Source organism: Leptodactylus fuscus, chromosome 2 (genome assembly GCF_031893055.1).
Source record: "Leptodactylus fuscus isolate aLepFus1 chromosome 2, aLepFus1.hap2, whole genome shotgun sequence".
NCBI lineage: Eukaryota > Metazoa > Chordata > Amphibia > Anura > Leptodactylidae > Leptodactylus > Leptodactylus fuscus.
Window position 1 is genome coordinate 166,154,881 of NC_134266.1, and position 23,476 is coordinate 166,178,356.

Consider the following 23,476-nt stretch of genomic DNA (forward strand, 5'->3'; position numbering starts at 1 on the left):
GAGGCCCACTAAGTGCAGGGCGCAGAGGGATCGGAGAGGACAGGGCTGTGGTCGGCCAGGTACTCCCGCAACATGCACCTATACTTGTCCCTCCTGGTGACACTAGGCCCCTCAGTGGCAGTAGTTTGGCCAGGGGGTGCCACTAGCCTCCTGTGTGAAAATGAGATCATCTGCCACTTTGTCATCCTCCTCCTCCTCCTCTTTCTCCATCCCAGCAGGAGTGTGCACTGGCTATCCTGCTGAGATGGTTCTGCTCCTATGCCTGACTCCTCAGCGTACAATGTGTTATTCCTGATGGTGGTGAGGGATTCTTGCATCACACACAAGAGCGGGATTGTTACACTCACTAATGCATCGTCACAGCAGACCCTCTTGGTGGACTCCTCAAAGACACGCAAGATCTCGCATGAGTCTGCCAACATGGGCGAGTTTTGAGAGAGTGGCTAGTACATGGAAAATCTTTGGCCTTGCTGCCTCTGGACATGCCTCTGCCTCTAGCCACCTTTTTTGCTGCTGCGCTTGCCTCCACAACTACACTGCTTTCCCCCTAGACATCAACCCTGTCCATGCCTCTGCCTCTAGCCACCTTTTTTGCTGATGCGCTTGCCTCCACATCTACATTGCTTTCCCCCCCTAGACATCACCCCTGTCCATGCCTCTGCCTCTAGCCACCTTTTTTCCTGCTTAGCTTGCTTCCACATCTACAGTGCTTTTCCCGCTAGACATCACCCCTGTCCATGTCAGGTCGGTGGCCTCGTCGTCCACCAACTCCTCTTCCAACTGCTCACTCTCCTCTTACTGCAAACCGCACATAACCACAGCTTGCCCTGATGGCAACAGTGTCTTGTCATCATCACTGAGGCCAAGATAGTATATATATATACTGTATATGTACAGGTGGAAGTGAAATGCCAAAAATCACAGAAATGTGGTAACCAATTTTGTGCATGAAAATTAAATAATCTCTATACCTAGCTAATGTAATAACTAGGGCATAACAAGGACACTTTATTGCTCAAATATTATGGACATAACATGTGTATGTGTTGTGCAATTGTTTGGTGCAACCCTCTTGTCATTGTGATATACCTACCAACTTTCAAAGGACAGAAAAAGGGACAAAATGTGTGGTGCGGTAAATTTAGCCCCACCAACTTCTAAGTTGATGTCAGCCATTCCCATCCATTTCTCTTTGGGCTCCCCACACAGTATACTGCTCCTACAGTCACCCTAATAAACCCTGTATGCCCCCACATTATAATGTTCTCCTCAAATTAAAGTATCTCTCCTGGTGCACCCAAAGTTTAATGTCCCCCTCCAGCTGCCCCAGTTTAATGTCACCCTCCAGCTACCCCAGTTTAAACTGAGGGCAGCTAGAGGGGGGCATTAAACTGGGGCAAATGGAGGGAGGCATTTGACTGTGGGGGCAGCTGGAGGGGGACATTAAACTGGCAGCAACTAGAAGGGGACATTAAGGTTCTCCTCCAGCTGTCCCCTGGATTAATGTCCTCCAGTGCCCCAGTTTAATGCCCTTTCCATCTACCACCAGTTTAATGCCCCCTCCATCTTACTCAGTTTAATTCCCTTCTTAATCTGCCCCCACAGTTTAATGTCCCCTCTATCTGCCCCTAAAGTGTACTGTTCCCCTCATATGCCTCTCCAGTTTAATGCCCCTCTTCATATGCCCCCAGTTTACTATCCTTCTTTATCTGCCAAAGTTTAACAAAAAAAATGCTGATACTAACCTCTCTTCGCAAGTACAGGTAGGACACTTTTTAACTTCGGGGGTCACAATGAAAGGGTTAATACAGTGGAGATACAGCAACAGAAGCTGATTGGCCACCATATTTAGACACCCGACAATCACTACTACGGCAGATGTCAGGAAAGGATTACTATATATTCTATTCCAATATAATCCATATTGTTCAAATAGATGAAGTAACAAAATAAATATCTATAGCACAAAGAAAAAACTTTATTATTTGTGCTATTCTGTTTATTTGCTTTAGGGTCTGATATTTTAGAGCAGACTGAGCTACAAAGGTGATTGATTGTTGGTGTGTGTCTGGTAGAAATATCTGTGACCAGTGTATCAATGGTTCTATGATCACATCTCAGTATGTAAGGACTAGCAAAATGTCTGCAGATAGAAACCGCTGTGCTCAAAAGTCAAAGATTTTTGTGGATATTATCCTTGTACAGTTCACTACTGATGGTTTTCTTTGATATTGGTGTTCTCAAACTTGCTTTCAACTCAGTAATTCAAGGGGCTGTAGTTTCATACTGAGAAGACCATGAGATAATCAGCAACTCGTGACTCAGGTGCCCTATCTGCAATATACATAGTAATATGATATATATAGTACTAATGAATGTATGAATAAATAAATTAATACATAAACAAAATACTTTTCTACAGCATACAAAGTATATGCATGCACTGTATATTCCCTTTGTTGGAGATGACTTATTACTCAATATGACTTGCGAGGGCTCCCTGTGCCAGTGCTGATGGGTCCTGGTAATGTTGTATAGAAAAGGAGATAATGATAACATAAAATCGGTGAACAAGATCCAGCTCCACTCCAAGGTCTTTTCAAATAAAACTTAGCATTTATTGATGCACTGCATAAAATCCAATCAAAATTGAAGAAACATAAGCACCATTATGGTGTTTCCATTGTTACAGAAGACGCAACTGACGCGTTTCGAGGATTACGACTAAGAGGAACAATCCTCGAAACGCGTCAGTTGCGTCTTCTGTAACAATGGAAACACCATAATGGTGCTTATGTTTCTTCAATTTTGATTGGATTTTATGCAGTGCATCAATAAATGCTAAGTTTTATTTGAAAAGACCTTGGAGTGGAGCTGGATCTTGTTCACCGATTTTTTGCATTTGTGTCCCAAGCCGATGGGGCGTATCCGGGCTTCCTCCAATTTCTAATACTGAAACGGCATCACCGTGGATAGACTTCTCAAGTTATTTGAAGGTCAAGTAAGTGGGCTGTGTTTTCCCTTTTCCTTTTCCCTATTTTTTTGGATAATGATAACATGGCACTGAGTAATACAATGGTTCTGGCTCACTGAAAGGATCTCACTCCATCACAAGGTATTAATAAAGGGTTCAGACACTCTGTGGCGTATAATCGTAGTATTATTAAAATGCAATCCAATAGTAACAGACAATAATAATGACATTTCAGTCCACATCAGACCATTAGATTGCCAGAAGAAAAGGGGTGGAAGCAACAGCTTAGGAGCATGGAGGAATCTGAAGGATAACTGCCTAATGGAAGATGCTAAGTGTAGGGAAAGGAAGACAGGAAGTGCTCATTAATTGATGAGGGGGGGGGGGGGGAGGAATGGGAAAAGGAGAGGAGTGGTCACCCAGTGCAGCCACAAGGCAAGGGAGCTGCAGTTAGAATGTGCCAAAGCAAATTGCTGAGGCAAACTTGTAAAGCTTCCACATACTGTATCTTAAATGATGCAATTTGCTTATTGTTTTATATACAGTATCAAAGGAAAAAGGGGAATTATTTAAAGTTGTAAATCTAAGCTTGATTTATACTTGCGTTTCAAGTTTTCTGTTCCATCACAGGAGAAAACATCCAAAAATGATAGATTAACCTATATTAGGGACCTTTAGGTTCTATTGTTGTGTATGCTGTGCAACAGCACCCCTAATGGTGATGTGCCATAACTGGAGATGGACAGACGACTGCAGCCACACCTCTGGGATGTGAAGAAGAGTCTTTTTTACTATTAGACCATTCCTTGCAAACAAGTATAAAGTGATTTGAAGCTCAGTAACAGAAAACATGAACCTGCAACCACTGTAAAGATAAATGATGAAATTATTCAATTACAGATTTTTTTTTACTTATTTACATTAATTGGATTAAACAATACAGTGGATTCTGACAGTAAATGCTGAGAATATTGGTTTCCAGCAGAATGAATGATATCTCTTGTTTTGATTGACTGAACAATGAAAATGAAATATTTTTTTTTTCTCTAAAATGTTGTTTTCAGTTCAGTGATTTTAGTTCAATAATGGCCTGACCTCAGCAATTGTAATAGCAAAGACCTTGCAAAATCTGATGGGCACATTAATCACATGATACAGTTTTGGATCCCACAGGAGCTCTATTCATTGTTTGTTGAACATTAATTGATGTACTGTAGCCAGAATTGTATGATTTAAAGTTGCAGTAAATCACAACCTGACTGCCAGGGATATGGGGAACAAAGCATGAAGCAAATTGCTTTCTATAGATTTGTTGGATAACCATTGCATTGAACACCCATGAACCTACTGTACAATATACAGTTTGCTAGTTATTAAAAAGGAATGCAGATAATAGCTAGCAAAATATTGATTAAATACAAGAAACCAAATGCAAAATCAATGAAGTCCAGCAGTTTAAAGGAGTTTTCTGGGATTTCAATATTGAGAACCTGTCTTTAAAGTATGTCATCAATATCAGATCGGTGGGAGCCCTGCACTTGGCACCTACACTCATATGTAATAGAAGAATTGGTGCGAGTTAGAAACCTGTGCATAGAGCTGGAAGTACTTAGATCTGCGTTGGAAAAAGCTCAGCTCTTCTTTACTTAAATGCTGAGCTCCATTTCCAACCTCTATTATTGTGACATTAATGATCTATTGATGATCTATCCTTAGGTCATCAATATCGAAAACACTAAGAGTGTTCAGGTCTTATAGCATGGGTGAGAATTCATATCTTACTAATATGATAAATGTGAAAGTTTGGATGTTTGTGTGTTTGTTAGTCAATCACGCAAAAATGGCTGAATGGATTTGAATGAAATTTGGCACATAGATAGGTTGTAACCTCGATTAAAACATGGCTTCACGACTGTTATGAATTTATGTTCACATACTATATTACACTGCTCTTGCAGCCGCTTATCTCAGGTCCCATGTCTGTTATCTCACTGTGTAAACACTCAGCTAACCCTCAGTCCATTGTGTACACGCATTTACATATTATCTGATCATCTCCAGGCAGTGCTGACACACTGACATGGGAAAACACTTTTAATCCAAATCAGCAGTTTGCTACTTTTAAACATGCCAGGAAAAAGAAAATCTAATTTGTTGAAAAATTCTAAAACAACGAGAGCTATGAAGGTAGCCAGAAGTCAACAGAGTTCTCCTCAAGCGGGAGAAACTGGGCAATTCTTATAGGGCCAGTACACAAAAAAAAAAAAAGAAATATACCCGTGCAAAGCTTAGTCCTCCTGCTAGTAAATGTATAAAAACTGAGCTGTTTAAGACAGCATAAAATACAAATCTAGATTTTGTTGAAGTCAACTCATTTTTAGAGTTGCTGCTATCTATTTCTAAATGAGTTAATTTTTTAAAATGAAATGGAAAGATGTCTAACTTTAAACTTCTGATAGTTGTTCTGTTTTGGATATAATATGGTTATATAAGATTTCAAAATCATAGCATTGTTGTTTCTTTTACATTATATACAGCGCCCCGACGTTTTTTGGTATTGTGGTTGTAACTGGAGTTCCGCAGTATTTCTATTTAGACACTGATAAATCTGGCAGGCTTCATTGCTGGCTAGTTTAAGTTTTGACTAGTTTAGGATTAGTTATTTGGCCTCAATAGGTAGACAGTCTTTGGCTTTGAAATTTTATATTTTGTTAGGTTTTCTACCGTTTTGATGACTACAACCTCTTCGGTCCACTACTCTCAAAGAAAGGCATAGTGATATACAGTACAGTTTTTCTATTAGTATTTTTAGACTGATTATACTACAAGGCAGATCTATCTATTAGGAAAGAATATGATGTTTTCCAAGGCACAGCAGTGGAGCTGAGATGAACTACACTGTAGCCTACTGAATCATGTAGTGATATGGGATTTAATGTTACCCATTTCTAATGCACTTTTCTTTTCTCTTATCACTTGGGGGAATGACAATGTAATTCCAGCCACTTACACCAGTCCACAGGGCATTCCAGCAGGTAGATAATGAGATCTTACTGTTACATAACAAAAACTACTCTGTAATTGTACTTCTGTGATTGTGTCCCTTTCAAAGGCCACAGCACATTTTGCCAAGTTTGAGATATAAACCTGCCTAGACCTTCATTCAGAGGTAACACTTTAATAATGCCTTACATTTGCTCCATGCTCAATAGAAATGCCTTTTCATCAAACACAAAAGTAAGTTAAATGGTGAAAATATTTTTTCATGTATTTCAGTATCCTAGATGATGATTGTTGAATATTTCCTCTATTTCTTATGTTTGTTTTACAATGATCTCATTGTACATTCTTTCTTCCATCTCCCTTATTGCTATATTGTTTGCACAGCATAAAAAGCAGCAATGTCTACATCATCTGTTTCAGTTTATGACGTGGAAAGAATGATCCAAAATGTAATAAAATAAAATCTAATCAACAGCACGTAAACCAATTATTGAATTCTTCCCAAACTGCATTCTGCAAAGAAAAGCTTTAGGGTAGATGAAATGTGCAGCTCTTTCCTATTCGTTTTATGTTCTGCAGTATAAAAGAGACAGATGTGAGGCTGAATGAAAAATGAATGAACAAAATTATGGACAAGCCTTCACATAATATCCGTCTAGGACATTGAACATTAACATAGGCTCCAGAGGATCATATTCCATTAAATTACAAATAACATGAAAAGTTGGCATATGCCCTCCTCTTTATAGACACATTATGTTATAATAATTTTGTTAAATGCTCTTATCTGAAAAGTTAACCTTTGTTTAAAAGGCAGTTAAATACGACTGCTGTCAGACTCTATGTTGTAATATCATTTTCCCTTCACTGGTATTATTTGCAGCTGAAATCATACACATATCAGCACATATTTTTTGCAACTATAGTAAATCCTCTTAGAGACAACAAACCAAAATTGTATTTTAAAGTGTTGTTCTAGAGAACTGGTCATTTTAAAGAACATGACCAATATGACTAGAGAATAGTGGAACAAAAAATTATCATGGGATAAAGGGGTAGTCTTCGCAAATAGGTGGTCTTTTGCAGATATGATACTATATATATACAAATAGGTTAAAACAAGCAAATTTAATGCATTCATATATATTTCAGAGAAATACATACATGCCAATCACTAGTGGTAGGTTGGGGTTCCTTGAGCCAACCAGAGGAAGTAATACCTCAATCTATGCAGAACCTGTGTATATCAACTACTAGAAAAAGAACATGGCATTGCCCAGGTTTAAAGAGTGGGTTGAAAGGTTCTTACCACAGTCAGGAAGATCACCTGGCAACTGCCACCGCTCTTCTGGAGTTGTGACTGAAAACTTTAATATGTACCCAAAAAGCACAAGCTGCAATGGAGAGTGGTTTATTTAAAGTGGGTAAAAAGAAAAATGAGGCAGTTGTCCATTGCAACCATTGCAGCAGTCATCTGTTATCTGGCCAAGACCTCTTTGAAAATAAAAGTACTAATCTGATTGGTTTGTATTGAAAACCAAATTGACAATGTCCTGTGGATATAATCCTCTGATAATGGCTGATAACAGAGAAAAATCACCCCCCCCACAATATGGACAAGTACTGTCAGGAGTGGGGGGGCTTTCCTCAGTGCTCAGCATCATCCCTGGGTGGTAAGGAACGCCCCATCTCACAGTACAAGCGCAATAGACGATACTGTGAGGAGGGGCGTTCCTGACAGACTGCCAACAATGCCCTTCCGACACTGAAGAGCTATGGTAATGGCACTGGTAGATCTTCAGCGAGGGCGCAGAACCGGAAAGCTGATTTCAGCGCACTGTCGGCTTTCTAGCAGTGTATTACACCGCATGTGCCCAAGGACGTGAAAAGTCCTCTTTAATAATTGGTTGCACACCCTTTGGAAATAATAACTGAAATCAGTCCCTTCCTGTAACCATCAACAAGCTTCTTACACCTCTCAACTGGAATTTTGGACCACTCTTATTTTGCAAGCTGCTCCAGGTCTTTCATATTTGAAGGGTGCCTTCTCTCAACAGCAATTTTGATATCTCTCTGCAAGTAAGCATAATAAATAAGTGTTCAATGGGATTTAGATTCAGACTCATTCCCCCTCCCCTCCCAGACTCATCATTACTCTTCCCCCTCCCCTATCTCCTGCAATACTTAGCAGCCTTCTTGTGTCTGGGGAACGGCACCCCCACCTCTTCCTGTCTTCTGCTAGTGTGTGGAATCAAGAGGGAAGGACTAGTAATGGGTGAGATCAATAGACTTAGTAAGCTTGCGAGGGTGGGAGGGGCTATAAAATGGGCCGGATCACTAGTAAATGAGAGTGGGAGGGGTTAGGCTTAGTGACACACGCAGGGTGGGAGGGGTTAGGCTAGTGATCCGGAGGGTTTTGTAAGGGAGTGAGAGAAAAGGAGGAGGGGCTGAATGAGAAGGAGTTAATGCAGCAGATTACACAGTAAGTCAACACAGCAGGAAGTAACAGCAAGTAAACAAACACAGAGGATGCAGCAGTCACCAGAGACACCCAGAAATCACTCCAATATCTGTTAAAGGAATATGGGTGTGCTTATTAACCCATCAATAGCACTAACACACCTTTGTAAAAAAAAAAAAATTCTCCCTGGAGGCCAAGGCCTAAAGAGTGGTGAGTCATTTTAGTGTAGGATCCCATCACGGCAGATGGGTTTATACAATTTGATCAGAATGTCACCAAGAACCTAATTTTCAGATATTTTTTATATACCATAGGAATTAACAGTGATTCTCTTTTTTTCACATGTTCACAGATATGCATGTCATGACATTAACATTTTTATGCAAAATGTTATCACCAAGTGATATGAAAACCCCAAGGGTTATGCTAACCATCCTATATGTAAATATATGTGTCCACCAGTCATTTTGTAATCCAGTATGGCTTGCAGTCATATGGTCATGTGTTTGGTGTTTATCTCCTGCTTGTGACATCCCATACGCTGAACACATGGCCAGTACACCTCTACCCCTTTCTGAAGTACAGGAGTCCGGACATGTGATAGTAATTAGTTTAATATTAACTACCATATGCAAAAATAATTTTCCTGTGCCAAAGTTCCATAGCCTTTTATCTTCTCCGTCTCGGTGTGTTGTGTGCAGTTTACATTATTTGCTCATTTCCCAGCTGTTTCTTGTTCTGTTAGGCTTCAAACATATTCTAGAGCCACGTGCATAGGGCCTGTACACACAGAGCCCTTATATATCGCTAATATATATTTATATATACTCCATGTGCCACCGTATGATATCTCCTGACATTATTGTACAGTTCAACAACAACAAAAATTGAGGAATCCAAAAAAATAATAAAAATATATATATTTATTGAAAAAGCAATAAAAAACATACAAAACATATAACATACAATGGAGGGCAACACAGAGGGGTCCGACTGTAGAAAAACAGTCCGACAGAACCGTACCCCTCTCACTATTGATGAACCAGAGAGTTTTGCCCTATATATATGGTGTATAATCCTAATTAATCAATCCCTTATAGAAATAAATAAATACACTGCACCAATATAATGCACATATGTATAATAAACAAAGTGCATAAAAATATACATATAAACCTCCAAAGGAGTACAACCCCTATAACACAATCCCCAAAATTGGGGTATATTATACGTATAATGAGGAGTAACTAGTTTAAGAGGTGAATAGGAGGTATAACAATGAAAGTCATAGGTCCAAAATCAATACATACCCAAAGACATTTTGGCAGTGTAAGTAAACCATAAGGGGTTAACCCCGGAACAACAAGAGTGAGGGAACCAAGACACCCCGACGCGCGTTTCACCTCCTGATGAAGCCACGCTAAGGCGAAACGCGCGTCGGGGTGTCTTGGTTCCCTCACTCTTGTTGTTCCGGGGTTAACCCCTTATGGTTTACTTACACTGCCAAAATGTCTTTGGGTATGTATTGATTTTGGACCTATGACTTTCATTGTTATACCTCCTATTCACCTCTTAAACTAGTTACTCCTCATTATACGTATAATATACCCCAATTTTGGGGATTGTGTTATAGGGGTTGTACTCCTTTGGAGGTTTATATGTATATTTTTATGCACTTTGTTTATTATACATATGTGCATTATATTGGTGCAGTGTATTTATTTATTTCTATAAGGGATTGATTAATTAGGATTATACACCATATATATAGGGAGAAACTCTCTGGTTCATCAATAGTGAGAGGGGTACGGTTCTGTCGGACTGTTTTTCTACAGTCGGACCCCTCTGTGTTGCCCTCCATTGTATGTTATATGTTTTGTATGTTTTTTATTGCTTTTTCAATAAATATATATATTTTTATTATTTTTTTGGATTCCTCAATTTTTGTTGTTGTTTAGTTGAATTAGTTTTGAGGTTATTTATTTATTATTTGATGGATAAATTTGGTTGGTTGTGATTATTGTACAGTTCACCATCAGTGTTCGTCTCTCAAAGCAATGTTTCTTGACGTGAAAACCTGTAAAATATGCCATCCGCTGCACTTTTTTTTGTCAGATTCTGCATGAATCACAGAGAAAAATCCTACATATCTATGAGGCTGATAAAGGGCTCTGTACATCTCAAAGCCTAATACATCAGATATGACCAAGGATTTCAAGGTTTCTCTGTTTCATTTGTGAGGTATAACATGAAAATATCTAGTTTGTTCACCTGTTGACATTTGCGTTATGTCATTCCTGGTAATAGAATTTTTTGAGTAATGTTCAATGTATACTATAAATTTCACAATGGTATACTGGTTTATTTCCATGTATAGATTAATGACAAAATATAGAAGACATTGTTTTTCTGTTTTCTCTTTTGTTAATTGTTGTAGCGTTGTTAGTATGGGGACTTCCTATCTTGCGGGTTTTTAATTCCAGATGCTAACCCACCTTATCCTGTGACCAGAACGACTCAAGAGATGGTTATCCACATTAAGATCTTACATTACATGGGAGAAAACACATCTCTACTTACAGCTAATTATTACGGTTACTAATGAGAGAATGTGATAAGAATAGACCCATCTGGTTATTTATAGCGAACATTTTGTACCAATTACTCGCTTCTTTTGTACATAAAGTTACTTTATTTCCATTAAAAATTATTGAGATCTTCCATCATGATAATTTTCCGAATACTATATTTAGTGGATTGTCATTTCCATGACTATACAATTTCTGTGTTAGATTTCAACTTAGTTTCATTGTTCCCTATACTATATGCTATCTTTTGCTGTCATGGAATGATTGATTTCTTTAGAATTTAACAATAATCCTTCCAACTCCCCTACTAAGGTATTTTACGTTTGATATCTGTCGTGCATTGACTATTTGCCGCTTGTCTGTATGATAGTGGCTTCTGGGATATAATATCACTTATTAGGTTACTGTATTCCAAAGATCCAATTTAAAATTTAAAAATCAATCATGGCAATTGTACGAAATACTTTAAAGGAATTTTATTTTTTAAGCTGTTTTAGGGGCAGATTTATTATTATTGTCATAAATATACCATAAAATTAGATGAAACAAGCAGAAACTGTGCCATATATGTGCACAAAGCTATAAGTGGCAAAATTGTGGCTTCCTGTATGGCATTAAACTGATATACATGCAGTGCACCACATTTAGTATGTGCTTTAGACACTTCTTACTCCGTGCTTGTCATGGGAAGGACTTATTGAGAAAGGGGAATTGCTTAAAATAAGCCAAAACTTAGGCACAAATCAAGCAAACCGGTAGGGGGTAAAGGGTTAGACAAAAGTGTCTAAAGATGCACCAGATTTATCATTCCGCTGGAGCCACTTTGGCAAACTTTGTGCACCTATTGGCTAGCTGGTCTAATCTGAATATTAGATAAATTAGTAAATATACCCCACTGTGTGATAAGCATGGTGTATTTCATTAGGTATATTTAATAGTTTTGTCTTCTGCATGCCACCTCTTGACAGGCTTACATTAAGCCAATTACAAAAGTATGTTGGGTGCAAATAATGGTATTTGCTATAAATACTGTATATTTGGCAAGTTTAATAACTCCAGTTAGCCACACACCATTCAAGACTGTCTAGTGAAGTTCCCAAAACACAATTTCTTACAGAATTCTAGCACATTTACTGTAGATTATGAATCTCATTATGACTGAAAGCTAAGATTTAAGGGGGATGGGAGCTAAGCTGCAGCCATGACTACAGCAGTGGTTTCTGATATCATAAGATCAGTGAGGGTGCAAGGTGTCAGAACCCCACTGATCTGAGAATGATAGCCTACCCTAAGGATAGGTCATCAATATCTAAAAGCTGGACAACCCACTTTAACCTTTTCAGCAATTTTCCCCCAAGTCCTGCAGTTTTTGACATTATTTATCCCAGTTGTCAAGCCATTACAATGTGCCCTTTGTCAAAGTTACTCAGATTCTTAGAAAGATGTGTTTGAACTTATCTTTTCTCATGGCTGGATATGTGCAGCAACTGTATGTGTACCATGGGACAGCATTTCAAGATAATACTGTTTCATGACTTTGCTTCACAAAGTGTGTCTACCCATTGTTTGGTTTGAGAATTGCTGGCTTTCATGAGTTTTGTTAGTATGTTCAATATTGTATTGTATTGGTTCCATGGAAGATTGCAGTTTTTTAACCAAACCAAATAGTTAAGCTAATGGTGGAGTCAACTTTACCTGCAATTGAACTGAATGTTAAATTACTCCCTAATATCATCTTCACGAACAGCCTGTTCAATTGCTGCCTATAATATCCCATTACATGACAGATGACAGTGTAATGAGATAGTCAATGTTATTCACCACTTCTGTTATGGCGATTGTATATTTGCATAAACAAGGTGCTAGTAGTCTATTTGTGTATGTGGATGGTCTTGATGGAGATAGAATTGTACTTAAAATGCCCTACAATTTAATTTGGAATCAATTCTTAGGAGTTTTCCAATTGTCCTAAGACCTCAAACACCTTTATGTATCAAAAAGTGTAAAGTAATGCACTACATTACTAATGTGTATATATATTATCATAAACGCCCCATTACAAGTCAGAATTCTCACATAATAAAAAAGGAAGCTGCACACAACTATTTCTGCAGCAGATATAGGTTTTCTGATCATAATCTTATCTGCCGTTCTAAAGGCAGAACATGGACTGCTGTAAGCAAAGCCTATACAAATCATATACAATAATATATCATGGATTTGTAGCAACTCACCAATCTTATTATCAGGTCACTTCTATTTGTAATATGTCTGCTATAAATACAATACCCTACTTTGTATGTATACTGTATAGATAGATGTCATATTATGTTGTGGTATCAATCTATATGTCATTTCAAACATCATTTCTTTCCTATTATGGGCCTCATTGAATCATAGATTTCTTGTAATTATGAGCTCAAGAAACATCTAGAGTGAAACCTCCCCAGAATTCCACCCCTTTACAAGACTTCCCCATTAAAGACTGATTTTTTCAGTGACTGATTTTCCTCCCATTGTACTCTATGTAAACTACTCCTTTATAAGCATACCACTACCTTATTTAACCAAAGACCACTTTTTTAAGAAAATGTTTCACTGGGAATCCCTTTGATAAGATCACACATTGGATTTACATACTATTTACATACATACTATGTGGTGTGCCAGACTGCAGAAAGCCAGGGCAAGAGATCTGCAAATTCATGATTGCTGAGCCATGGAAATGACAACTTACCACTGAGGTGCCAAGCATACCAACCCATAGTACAGTGCTGGGACCATCCTATAAACGGGGCCACAAATGAGACAGATTTATGTAAATCTCCATCCCCAAAATGGGAGTTTTTGATGTGATCCTAGCCAGGCTTTAAATTTTAGATTTTGGCCTATGAAATGTCAACAAGAATCGTCAAGGTTAGCAGGGCTAGATTTGAAAAGGGAGCCATGTTGGATTTTAGGAAAGAGTGGGTAGTGTTTCTAGGAACCAGGATTGACAGGGAGCAATAGTGTCTAGGAGGGAAACCATGCAGAGGACCACACTGGAGGCTATGAATAGGAGGGAAACAATTTGAGGGGTGTAAAGTAACAGGAATCACTGTAATTAAGTATAGAAATGAACTTCCTTTACAGTTAAAGGGATTGTGCCATCAATACAAATGACAATAAGTAAACTGAATATGTATTTTAAAGTAAGGCCATATATTTTGCTAGTACAAGCAGATTATTGTGATATTTTTATGAGGAAACATTTTATTTCAATAAATAGATTTATAAAAAAAAATGACTCTATCGCCTTATTATATTCACTGTAGATATTTGGGACACTGTGGCATTTTGCACACATTTTCTTGCACACCTTAAATACCAGTTGTGTTGATCTCAGCTAAGAGGAGGCTTCAGTGCTTATTTTCTGTCTTGAAAAGTCATGTCGTGGATGTTCTCAGCTGGAGATTTGTAGAATAAAGCCTTTAACACTATTCTGGTATTTTTTTTTTCTTTCTCAGAGTTCCATTTCAATAGAAATAATGTCTCTGTTGTTTTGTTTTCTGCCTGTTATAACTCATGCATGCACCAGTTGTCTAAGGCTGCCAGAATGCATCTCTGCTTAAAATTGATTTACTTCTATTCAGAACAAAATTGGCATAGTTTACATGGTAAATTCTTTCCCAGAATTGAGGTCTAATAGTTGTCATTTTTCTGCTCTATCATCCTGAAAATTGAAACTGTGCAGTAATTGCTATGCATTTTGTTTCCATACAGTAAAACATTGTATGTATCATATATACTGTATCTTTCATTATCTGTTATTTATTTATTGTACAGTATTTTCTCATTTATTGCTCCTTTCTATCAGAATTAGGATTCTAATATTTCAATTGAAGCTTCACATTTACTGTTTCTTCTCTTATTATATTCCTAAATTTTAATGCTCACCAGACAGATTGAGCCAATAGTTGTACTGTATAATATAATATACTACTATGAATGACCTATACTGACTCCTTAGTGTTGTTCTACTGCTGGGTATATTTCCTATTGGTGCACAGACTGGTGGTGATGGTGGTGGGGTATAGTATCACAATGTAGTGTAGTGTAACAATGTGGAGTTATAAAGAGAGTTTGCAGCTGATATTCCTGAGAGCTAATTCTTCTTGTCCTTACTTTATTTATTTGTATTTTCTATCGTCCTCCTGAAGTAGAAGTCAGGACATCATTAAATAGAGAATACAAGAAAGAAACTATGCAACAATAACATTTTTGAGTATAGAGCAACATTCAGGCAGCAAACAAGTACAAAGACTTAGACACAAGTACTACTTACACCTCTAAATCTCCTCTCACAACATGCAGTCTAGGGATTGTGAAAACCTGCGGCTTATCGGCCTACTCTAGTATTTACTGTATTACTCTAGAGAAGGTAAATTATATGGGAACTACGATACAAAATGATAACTGTCAGAGTTTTTGGTCTTGTACTGTAAGCAAATCCATTTATTAAAATCACACATTTATTAAATAATAATTAAATACTTTCTCTTCTACTGTAGTCTGTTTATTCAGTTTTAGGACATAAAAGGGATTTGGAGCTCTATGCCCGTGGCCTTGTCCTAGAAGTGCATTCAGATGTCTGGATGAACGTTGCAAGGAATCCACTATTGTTGATAGAGCTGTAGGTGTATTGTAGAGCTTTGTTCAGCTAAACACTGCAGTTGCATATAAATAACTTGGAAGGATTGACTGGACTGCAAATTAATAGATTTGTTTTAAAATAATAATAGATGTTCTGCTCCGGATTATTAATAAAGTATAATATGTTAAAAGTATTATTTTTATCATAATTACTCATGCTTTATTTTTATTTTATTTTTTTCATTTTTCTCTAGATTGGCAGATTGCAACCCTTGCCTTACTACTTGGTGGCGCTGCCATTATACTAATTGCATTCCTTATTGGCTTAGTCTCCATCTGTGTGGGTTCCCGCCGGCGGTTCTACAGACCAGTGGCTGTCATGCTCTTTGCTGCCGGTGAGTTTGTAACATGATAGACTATGTAGAACAATTTATTTAGCATTGGCAGTGTTGATTGTATTCATAATAATCACTTAAAAATATGGAACCGTCTGACTATTGCTATGACAACTGTTTCTTGGTTTGCTTTGCAGGGTATAAAGTCTTGCAGGTGGACATGTTTATATTTAAATGACGAATTGCATTTATTTAATTAATAGGATTGTCTTAACAAAAAGTATACTTTTGATATGAGATCCACCATCACCTTTCCTCTAAGTATACCTATATACAGTTGTTTTTCCTGAAGAGGGAAGCTGTGACCACTCGATCATTCCCCTTTAACATATATTACAAATAAAGTATTACATGGTTGCCATTCAAATGAATGATGCATGGTTGTCTTAGGTTAGTCATTGCAAGAGCTTTATAGAGGTTATCTGCTAATGGAACATGTGGACAAGATATATAAAATGAAAAAGTAAATATAATAGTCACAATTCACTGTTAATAGAAAAAAGGTGTATCTTGTTTATATAATTCAGATCGTAGTTAAAGTTTTCATGTCCTTGTACATTTAAAAGAAGCTTTTATGAAATTATTCTTTGCTATGGATTACAAAGGTTGTCCAGTTTCAAACAAATATCAAGAGACAAATGTTATTGTTTGCTGTCATTCATTCTGTTTACTTCCAGTGGATAATAACAATCCATGGTCATGTGATGTACAGTCCATGGTCATGTGATGTACAGTCCATGGTCATGTGATGTACAGTCCATGGTCATGTGATGTACAGTCCATGGTCATGTGATGTACAGTCCATGGTCATGTGATATACACATCTCATCACTGCGCGATGACTGTAACGAGCTGTGCACCTGTGTGTAAATCACATGACTATGGACTGATTGTTATCCACTGGAAGTAAAAAGAATGAATGACAGCAGGTAGAGATCTAGAAAACTGGGAGGAATTGATATAGAATGTGTGTTGTAAAATTGTCCAACTTCTTATACAAACAGTAACATAGACTCAACAGTAACATAGACTCAACAGTAACATAGACTCAATATTTGTTTGAAACTGGACATCCTTCTTCTAAGATCATGACTTATCCTTTATAAGTTAAAAGTGAAGGTCCTGGATTTAGATGGAATCTGATCAATGTTTATGGAAAAGAAGACACCAAAACCCAGCCATTCATGCTTAATAAATCATAATAAGCTGTTGTAATGTTGTCTATTGTTTTAGTATTCTATTGGTTTTATTAAATCAGTGCCACCAAAGTAATGCTAAATTCACACATGCATCAGAAACTTCATTGGAGATTTCACTGCAGAAATCGCCAAAAACTGGCTTAGATAAAAGTCCTACACAAACCTCATTTTTGTCAGTGGGGTCCGCCCGTGTCCGCATGTAACCACTCTTTTAGCTTTCCGTCGTTCGGATCCGCTGGGGGCCGTGAACGATGGAGAGCCCAACACACTTGTGAACCTAGTCTAAGCTGCTGAGTGGTGTACCACCCCATTATGTCAGAATGATATAAAAGGGCCTAGAAGAAGACATTAGGTTTTGGAAGTTGTTTTTATATATAAGGATTTGCAGACCAGCCTATTTCCTCTTCTGTATCACTCTCTCCATTTTGAAAATTTCTTGTGTATGGCATTTGTTCTTTTGATGGTCATTCTGTATATATACATGCAAATGCTATGTATTATTCCCTTTCTGTTTCACCTTTATGGCACTGTATACGTTTATGGTGCTATATAAACCACACAAATATACTGTATCAAACTTACAATTCAACTACTGTTACTATGTATTATGTGGCTGGAACAAGTCTGAACGTGGAATTAAATTAGAAATATTTAGGGGGGGGTTTGTAAATGTTCCCATTTTGTTCCTTATAAAAAAAAATGGTCTGATAGAATAAAGTTTTTCTTTCACTATAAAGATGGAATTGTATTTTCCATAATGTTACATCCATTGGCAAAATAATTTAACTAATAACAGGTCTTGCTATACTTTAAAAGGTAACCTCATTTAACTCAGAGCTTGCAAAAAACAAATCCTGTAGCTATTTGCATAAGAGAGATGCATATACATCTCTACAGAAAGCGACATTGCTGCAGCTGACAGCATTTCTCATTTTATATTCACATATTTTCTGCTTTTGTTGTGACTCCTTTAACCACTTGAGACAGAGCAATGAATTTGTAAGTGCAAGCCCTTGAAGCAACAATGCCTAGCAGAATTGGGTCTAAAAATAGCCTTTATCCTTCTCCCTACATAAAGCACATCCATTCTTTCTTTTCTAGTTGCTTCCTAGACATTTCAAGTATTAATCACACTTATCCAGGATTGACTTTTTGCTGCTTGGACAATAGATTTACACTGAGCTGCACTTCCTAAAAAAAAATATGTTACAGTAAATCTTCTGAAGTTTATTTGCTAAAATATTTGTCCGCATTTTATATTATACAAAGTTTGCATGTAATCTTTCATTAAAATGGATTTTTCAGGATACAAAAATAAACTTAATAGGACTCATTTCATATTTCATTCCATTGCCAATTTGGCGTTTTATTGTTTATAAATCCACCTTCCCATGCAAAAATGGAAAAGATATATAGAAAAACCGGGAACTGGCAGAGCGCTAAAGGCAGCAAAATCCGTAATAGACTTGAAAAATAAAAATGACGATATGCAAGATTAAGATGAATTGGTTCTGTTTTATTGCTCCAAGGACATGAACAACAGCTTAAAACGGCTACGCGTTTCGACACCGGGCGGGTGTCTTCTTCAGGCCACTAAAATATACAGTAACAGACAAATACTAGAATTAAAATCAATAATCAAAACATGATAAAACGTAATCATAAATAAATGAATAAATACATAGATAAATAGATAGAAAAAAAACAGTGGTAGTAATCATAATAAAAAGTAACATAGTACATATAAAATATCAGGTATAGGAGATATGATTGTCTCAGCAGCTCTAAGCAAAAGTTTTTAGAAAAAGAAACAGAGAACCATGGTAAGATTTGGTTGACAGATAACTAGATACATACATGAGTAAACAGATAGATGGAAAGGTGGTAATGGTCATAATAAAAAGTCATATGATAGATATCAAATATCAAGTATAGGGGAGCATGCTTGTCCCAGTAAGCTCTGAATAAAGGAAAAAAAAAAAGTACAGTCATGTGCAGTTCTACATAGGCTAAATCAAAAACTTTGGACATATGGAAAGTTGGGGGTCCCCAAAACCTAGACCAACATCCTATTAAGATGGTGATGCGCAAACTTAAAGTTGCTAAGTAAGGTGGTAAAGTGGTAGTATACTGATAAAACAAGAAATCCCCATATAACATGTCATAGGTTGCAATAAACACATTCTTTTGCATATTGGTTGTGGATCCCTGTAAGGGCTACAGTGTAATGCTAATGGGTAATGAGGAATTACTTACAGCAGGAAGTGTCCAGCAACAGCCTTAGAACCAAGTCAGGCCTTGTAGTGCCATGAGGGGTATATATACCCTGATGTGGGAGGGGAGGTATAAGGGAGTAAGCTTGTCTCTGCAAGCAAGCTATGAATAAAGACAAAAAAAAAAAAGGGGGACAGGAGCAAAAAGTAGCAAATATAATGCATGTAAGGGCATAAAGTGGATAAACAAGTAGATATAGAGAGTAGCAAAAGCATGACGCATGTCAGCGAAGTGGAATAGACAGTTTGTGATGTATAACAATACATAAATATATCATTAATGATATAGACGTACACATAGTAAATAAAAACAATACATTGGGAAATCAAGATGGATATAAATATTGAAAGGTCAAAGGCGACAGGTAACAGAGATAGTGGTAGGGGGCAGCAGGAAGATGAATCAAAAGGACGATTCTACAGTGTCATTAAGACCATTGGGTTCTAGGGTTTGAAGCTTAAATATCCAATAGGATTCTCTCTGTCGTAATTTTTGAAACCGATTTGGGATGGCTGTAGGAATCTGTTCAATTGGCATAATAGTAATATTGGAAAATTTGCTGTTATGAGTGCTGGCAAAGTGTGCTGACAGGTTATGTTTCAGATACCCTTTTGAAACGTTAGTTCTATGTCCATTGATCCGACAATGGAATGGCTGGATTGTCCGACCCACGTATTGGCGGCCACAAGGGCATTCTAATAAATAGATCACATAGTCTGATGAGCAATCTAGATGTGTGAGAATGGGGAAAGACTCATGTGTTACATTTGATTGAAAGGCTGTGGCTTTGTGTTTAATATTAGAGCAACAGAGACATCTAGGGTGGCCACATTTGTATACCCCCAGTGGTTTTTGGACAAGGTTTATGAGTGGGGTAGGGGTTTTATTCCGGAGTCTACTTGGTGCTAGGATGTTGCGTAAGGTTGTAGACCTTCTGAAAGTCAGAGTTGGAGTAATTTCGTTAGGTGCTGGTCACTGAGAAGGATGTGCCAATGTTTATTGAAGATCGCTCTGATTTTGGTATGCTCTGAGTTATAGGTGGTGATGAAATTCCTTCTACATGGGGGAAGGGAAGTGGGTGGGCTGGATGAGTGGATCGCAGTGGTCAAACATGATTCCTGGCTGAGTACAGACGCTCTATTGAAGGCATGTTTGACAATGGAGTTAGGGTATTTTTTCTCTTGAAACCTTTTTTTGAGAATAAGTGCCTGCTGTTTAAAAGTCTGGTCATTGTCACAGTTTTTGCGGATTCGTTTGAACTGACTGTAGGGTATGTTTTTCAGCCAGGGGCCATAGTGAGAACTTGTATATTCCAGGTAACTATTAACATCAACTGTTTTAAAATGTGTAGATGTAGAAAAAAAGCCGTCGGGTGTAACAGTGATCAGTAGGTGTTATGGTCAGCAGGGTTTATTAAAAAAAACAAACAAATAAAACCCTACGGAGCCCTCTGGGCCATTACTGCAACTAACCTGGTGTGAATACAGACTAACAGACTGTCACTGCCAGCTAAATTAAATGACCAGGTGTGCTCTGTTAATTCACAGAGCTCTTGTGCAGTAAAAGCAGCCGCACAAATAAACAAGCTGGCTAGCCTGAACTCCAGGACTAGCCAGAGACCAAGTAACCCTGTGTGCAGTTCCACCCAACCACCCAGGCAACTATTGCCAAGCCCACTCCCAGTCACCCTGTCTGGGAATTACTGCTAGCTGACCCTACAGAGTTTTACCACAAACACATGCATACAGGGCAGCATGCTGCCAGACAAACAGTGGCATTGCTATCTCTGGGGTCTTTTGCTAACTAGGGCAATGTTTACAGGCTGGAACCCAAACACACACACAACACACATCAATTCAGGTTTTTGAATGAGATCATAGAGCGCCGGGCGTCCAGACCAGCCCCCTTATATAGGCAAGGGGTGGTCACCAGCAAATAGCCCAGCTGCCCAATCCGAGCGTCTATTGGTTGATACACATGTCGATCAACCAGTCGACCACGCCCGGCTGTTGCAAGGCAGGTTAACCCTTGCAACCCTGGATTTTGCAGAGGAACAGACAGCGACGCCCATATCATGGCCGCAGTCTCTGCATAATCCTAACAGTAGGTCAAGAAATTCGATTTGTTCTGTGGAGAAGTGATGGGTAAATGATAGACCTAGGTCATTAAGTCCTAGAGACGTAATGAAATCTCTGGCCGACTGCTCATCACCATTCCATATGAAGATGAGGTCATCGATATACCGTTTATACAGGGATATGTGAGAATCATAGAAGGTGGAGTTATAGATGTACCGTTCTTCAAATAAACCCATATATAGATTGGCATATGAGGGCGCAAAACGGGTTCCCATAGCACAACCCCTCGTCTATCTATATATACTGCCATTGAATGAGAAGATGTTGTGTTCAAGTATGAATTTAATACCAGATAGCAGGAAATCTTCTTGGGTATCCGGCATCAGTGTGTTGGATGATAGAAAGTGTTTCACAGCTGATAGGCCTATGTCATGGGGGATATTAGTGTAGAGCGCTGAAACATCTGCTGTCAACAATGTCCAGTTTGTATTGGGTGGGGGGTTATTATTAAGGTGATGTAATTCTTGAATCAACTGTGTGGAATCTTTTAGGTATGATGGTAATTTCAGTACTATTTTTTGGAGATGTAGGTCAATAAAATGAGAAAAGTTGCTTGTCAGGGAACCTATCCCAGAGATAATGGGTCGGCCGGGAGGACAAGTGAGGGACTTATGAATTTTTGGTAAATGATAAAAAAAATGGAAGGGGTGGCTCTGTGATGGACAGAAATTGTTTTTCTTGCTTGGTTAGTAGATTGTTGTTTGAGGCCTGTGAAATAAGAGTCAGTATTGATTATGGTAAGTGGATAATGGATTGTTGGGTAGTAGTTCATAGAACTCAGTGTCGCCCAATAAACGGACTGCTTCCTTGATGTAGTCTGTGGTGTCCTGAATGACAATACCCCCACCCTTGTCAGCAGGTCTGATAACAATGTCATGGTTGGATTTTAAAAGTTTCATTGCTGATAATTCAGATTGAGATAGGTTCCTAGCAAGAGGACCTTTGGATTCTGCTAATTTTTGGAGATCCGTGTGTACCAGTTTGAAAAATGTCTCAATGGCAGGGCCTCTGTGTTGTGTTGGGTTGAATTGGGAAGGTGGATGGACATTAACAGGTATCGGCAGGGGAGGATGAGAAGTGGTGTCAGTAATGGATAAGGTGACAGGGGCCGGATTGGGAGGAGAGATGCTGAAGTGGCGTAGTAGTGTTAGTTGGCGGGTGAATGTGTTGAGGTCTAAGAAAAGTTGAAACCCGTCCGGTCTGGCTGTTGGACAAAATGAGAGTCCCTTATTGAGTAGTTTGATTTCATCAGGTGTGAGGGAGTGGGAGGAAAGGTTAAAGATCTTGGTGGAAGAGGAAGGAGGGTGCTCTAAGGGAGGTTCCTCCTTTTGGGTCTTTTGTTTACTTCTTCCCCCTCTACACCCTCTGAATCTGTTTTTCGTTTTGTTGACACCTTCCGACTGGTGGTAAAAAACTGAGTGATGGTTGTGGAACTGGTAATCGGACATAGCAGAGTGGTGGTGGATTGCTGTACCGGAAGTGGCTGTTGTATGGGGGGCATGGTGAGTTGAGAGGGGAGGGCTAAAAAAGAGTCAACAGAGGGATTGGTGGAGCCGGTGGGAATACTAGAGAGACTAATGTTGTGTGAAAGTGGGAGAGCGGTATCAAAGGGCAGGGTTTTTATGGGGCTGATGGAGGGTGCCCTAGAGGCATCTGAGGAACAGTGGGGGGGTATGATTGAGGAGGAATCAGGACGGGTGGTTAATGAAGATGACAGAAGGGGCGAGGAGGGGTCCTCATGTGTGGTAAGCTGGGAGATGTGTAGGTCATCTTCTCCTCCTTCCTACTACCCAACAATCCATTATCCACTTA

At 38.4% G+C, this 23,476-nt stretch overlaps 1 protein-coding gene across 1 annotated transcript in view; it reads left to right on the forward strand.

The window, feature by feature from the left end:
* TMEM47 (transmembrane protein 47) overlaps nucleotides 1-23,476 on the forward strand; it is a 116,812-nt gene that overhangs the window by 41,410 nt on the left and 51,926 nt on the right. The window contains exon 2 of the mRNA XM_075265089.1: nucleotides 15,913-16,053. Within this exon, the coding sequence (XP_075121190.1) occupies nucleotides 15,913-16,053 (141 nt within the window). The remainder of the gene's footprint in view (nucleotides 1-15,912; nucleotides 16,054-23,476) is intronic.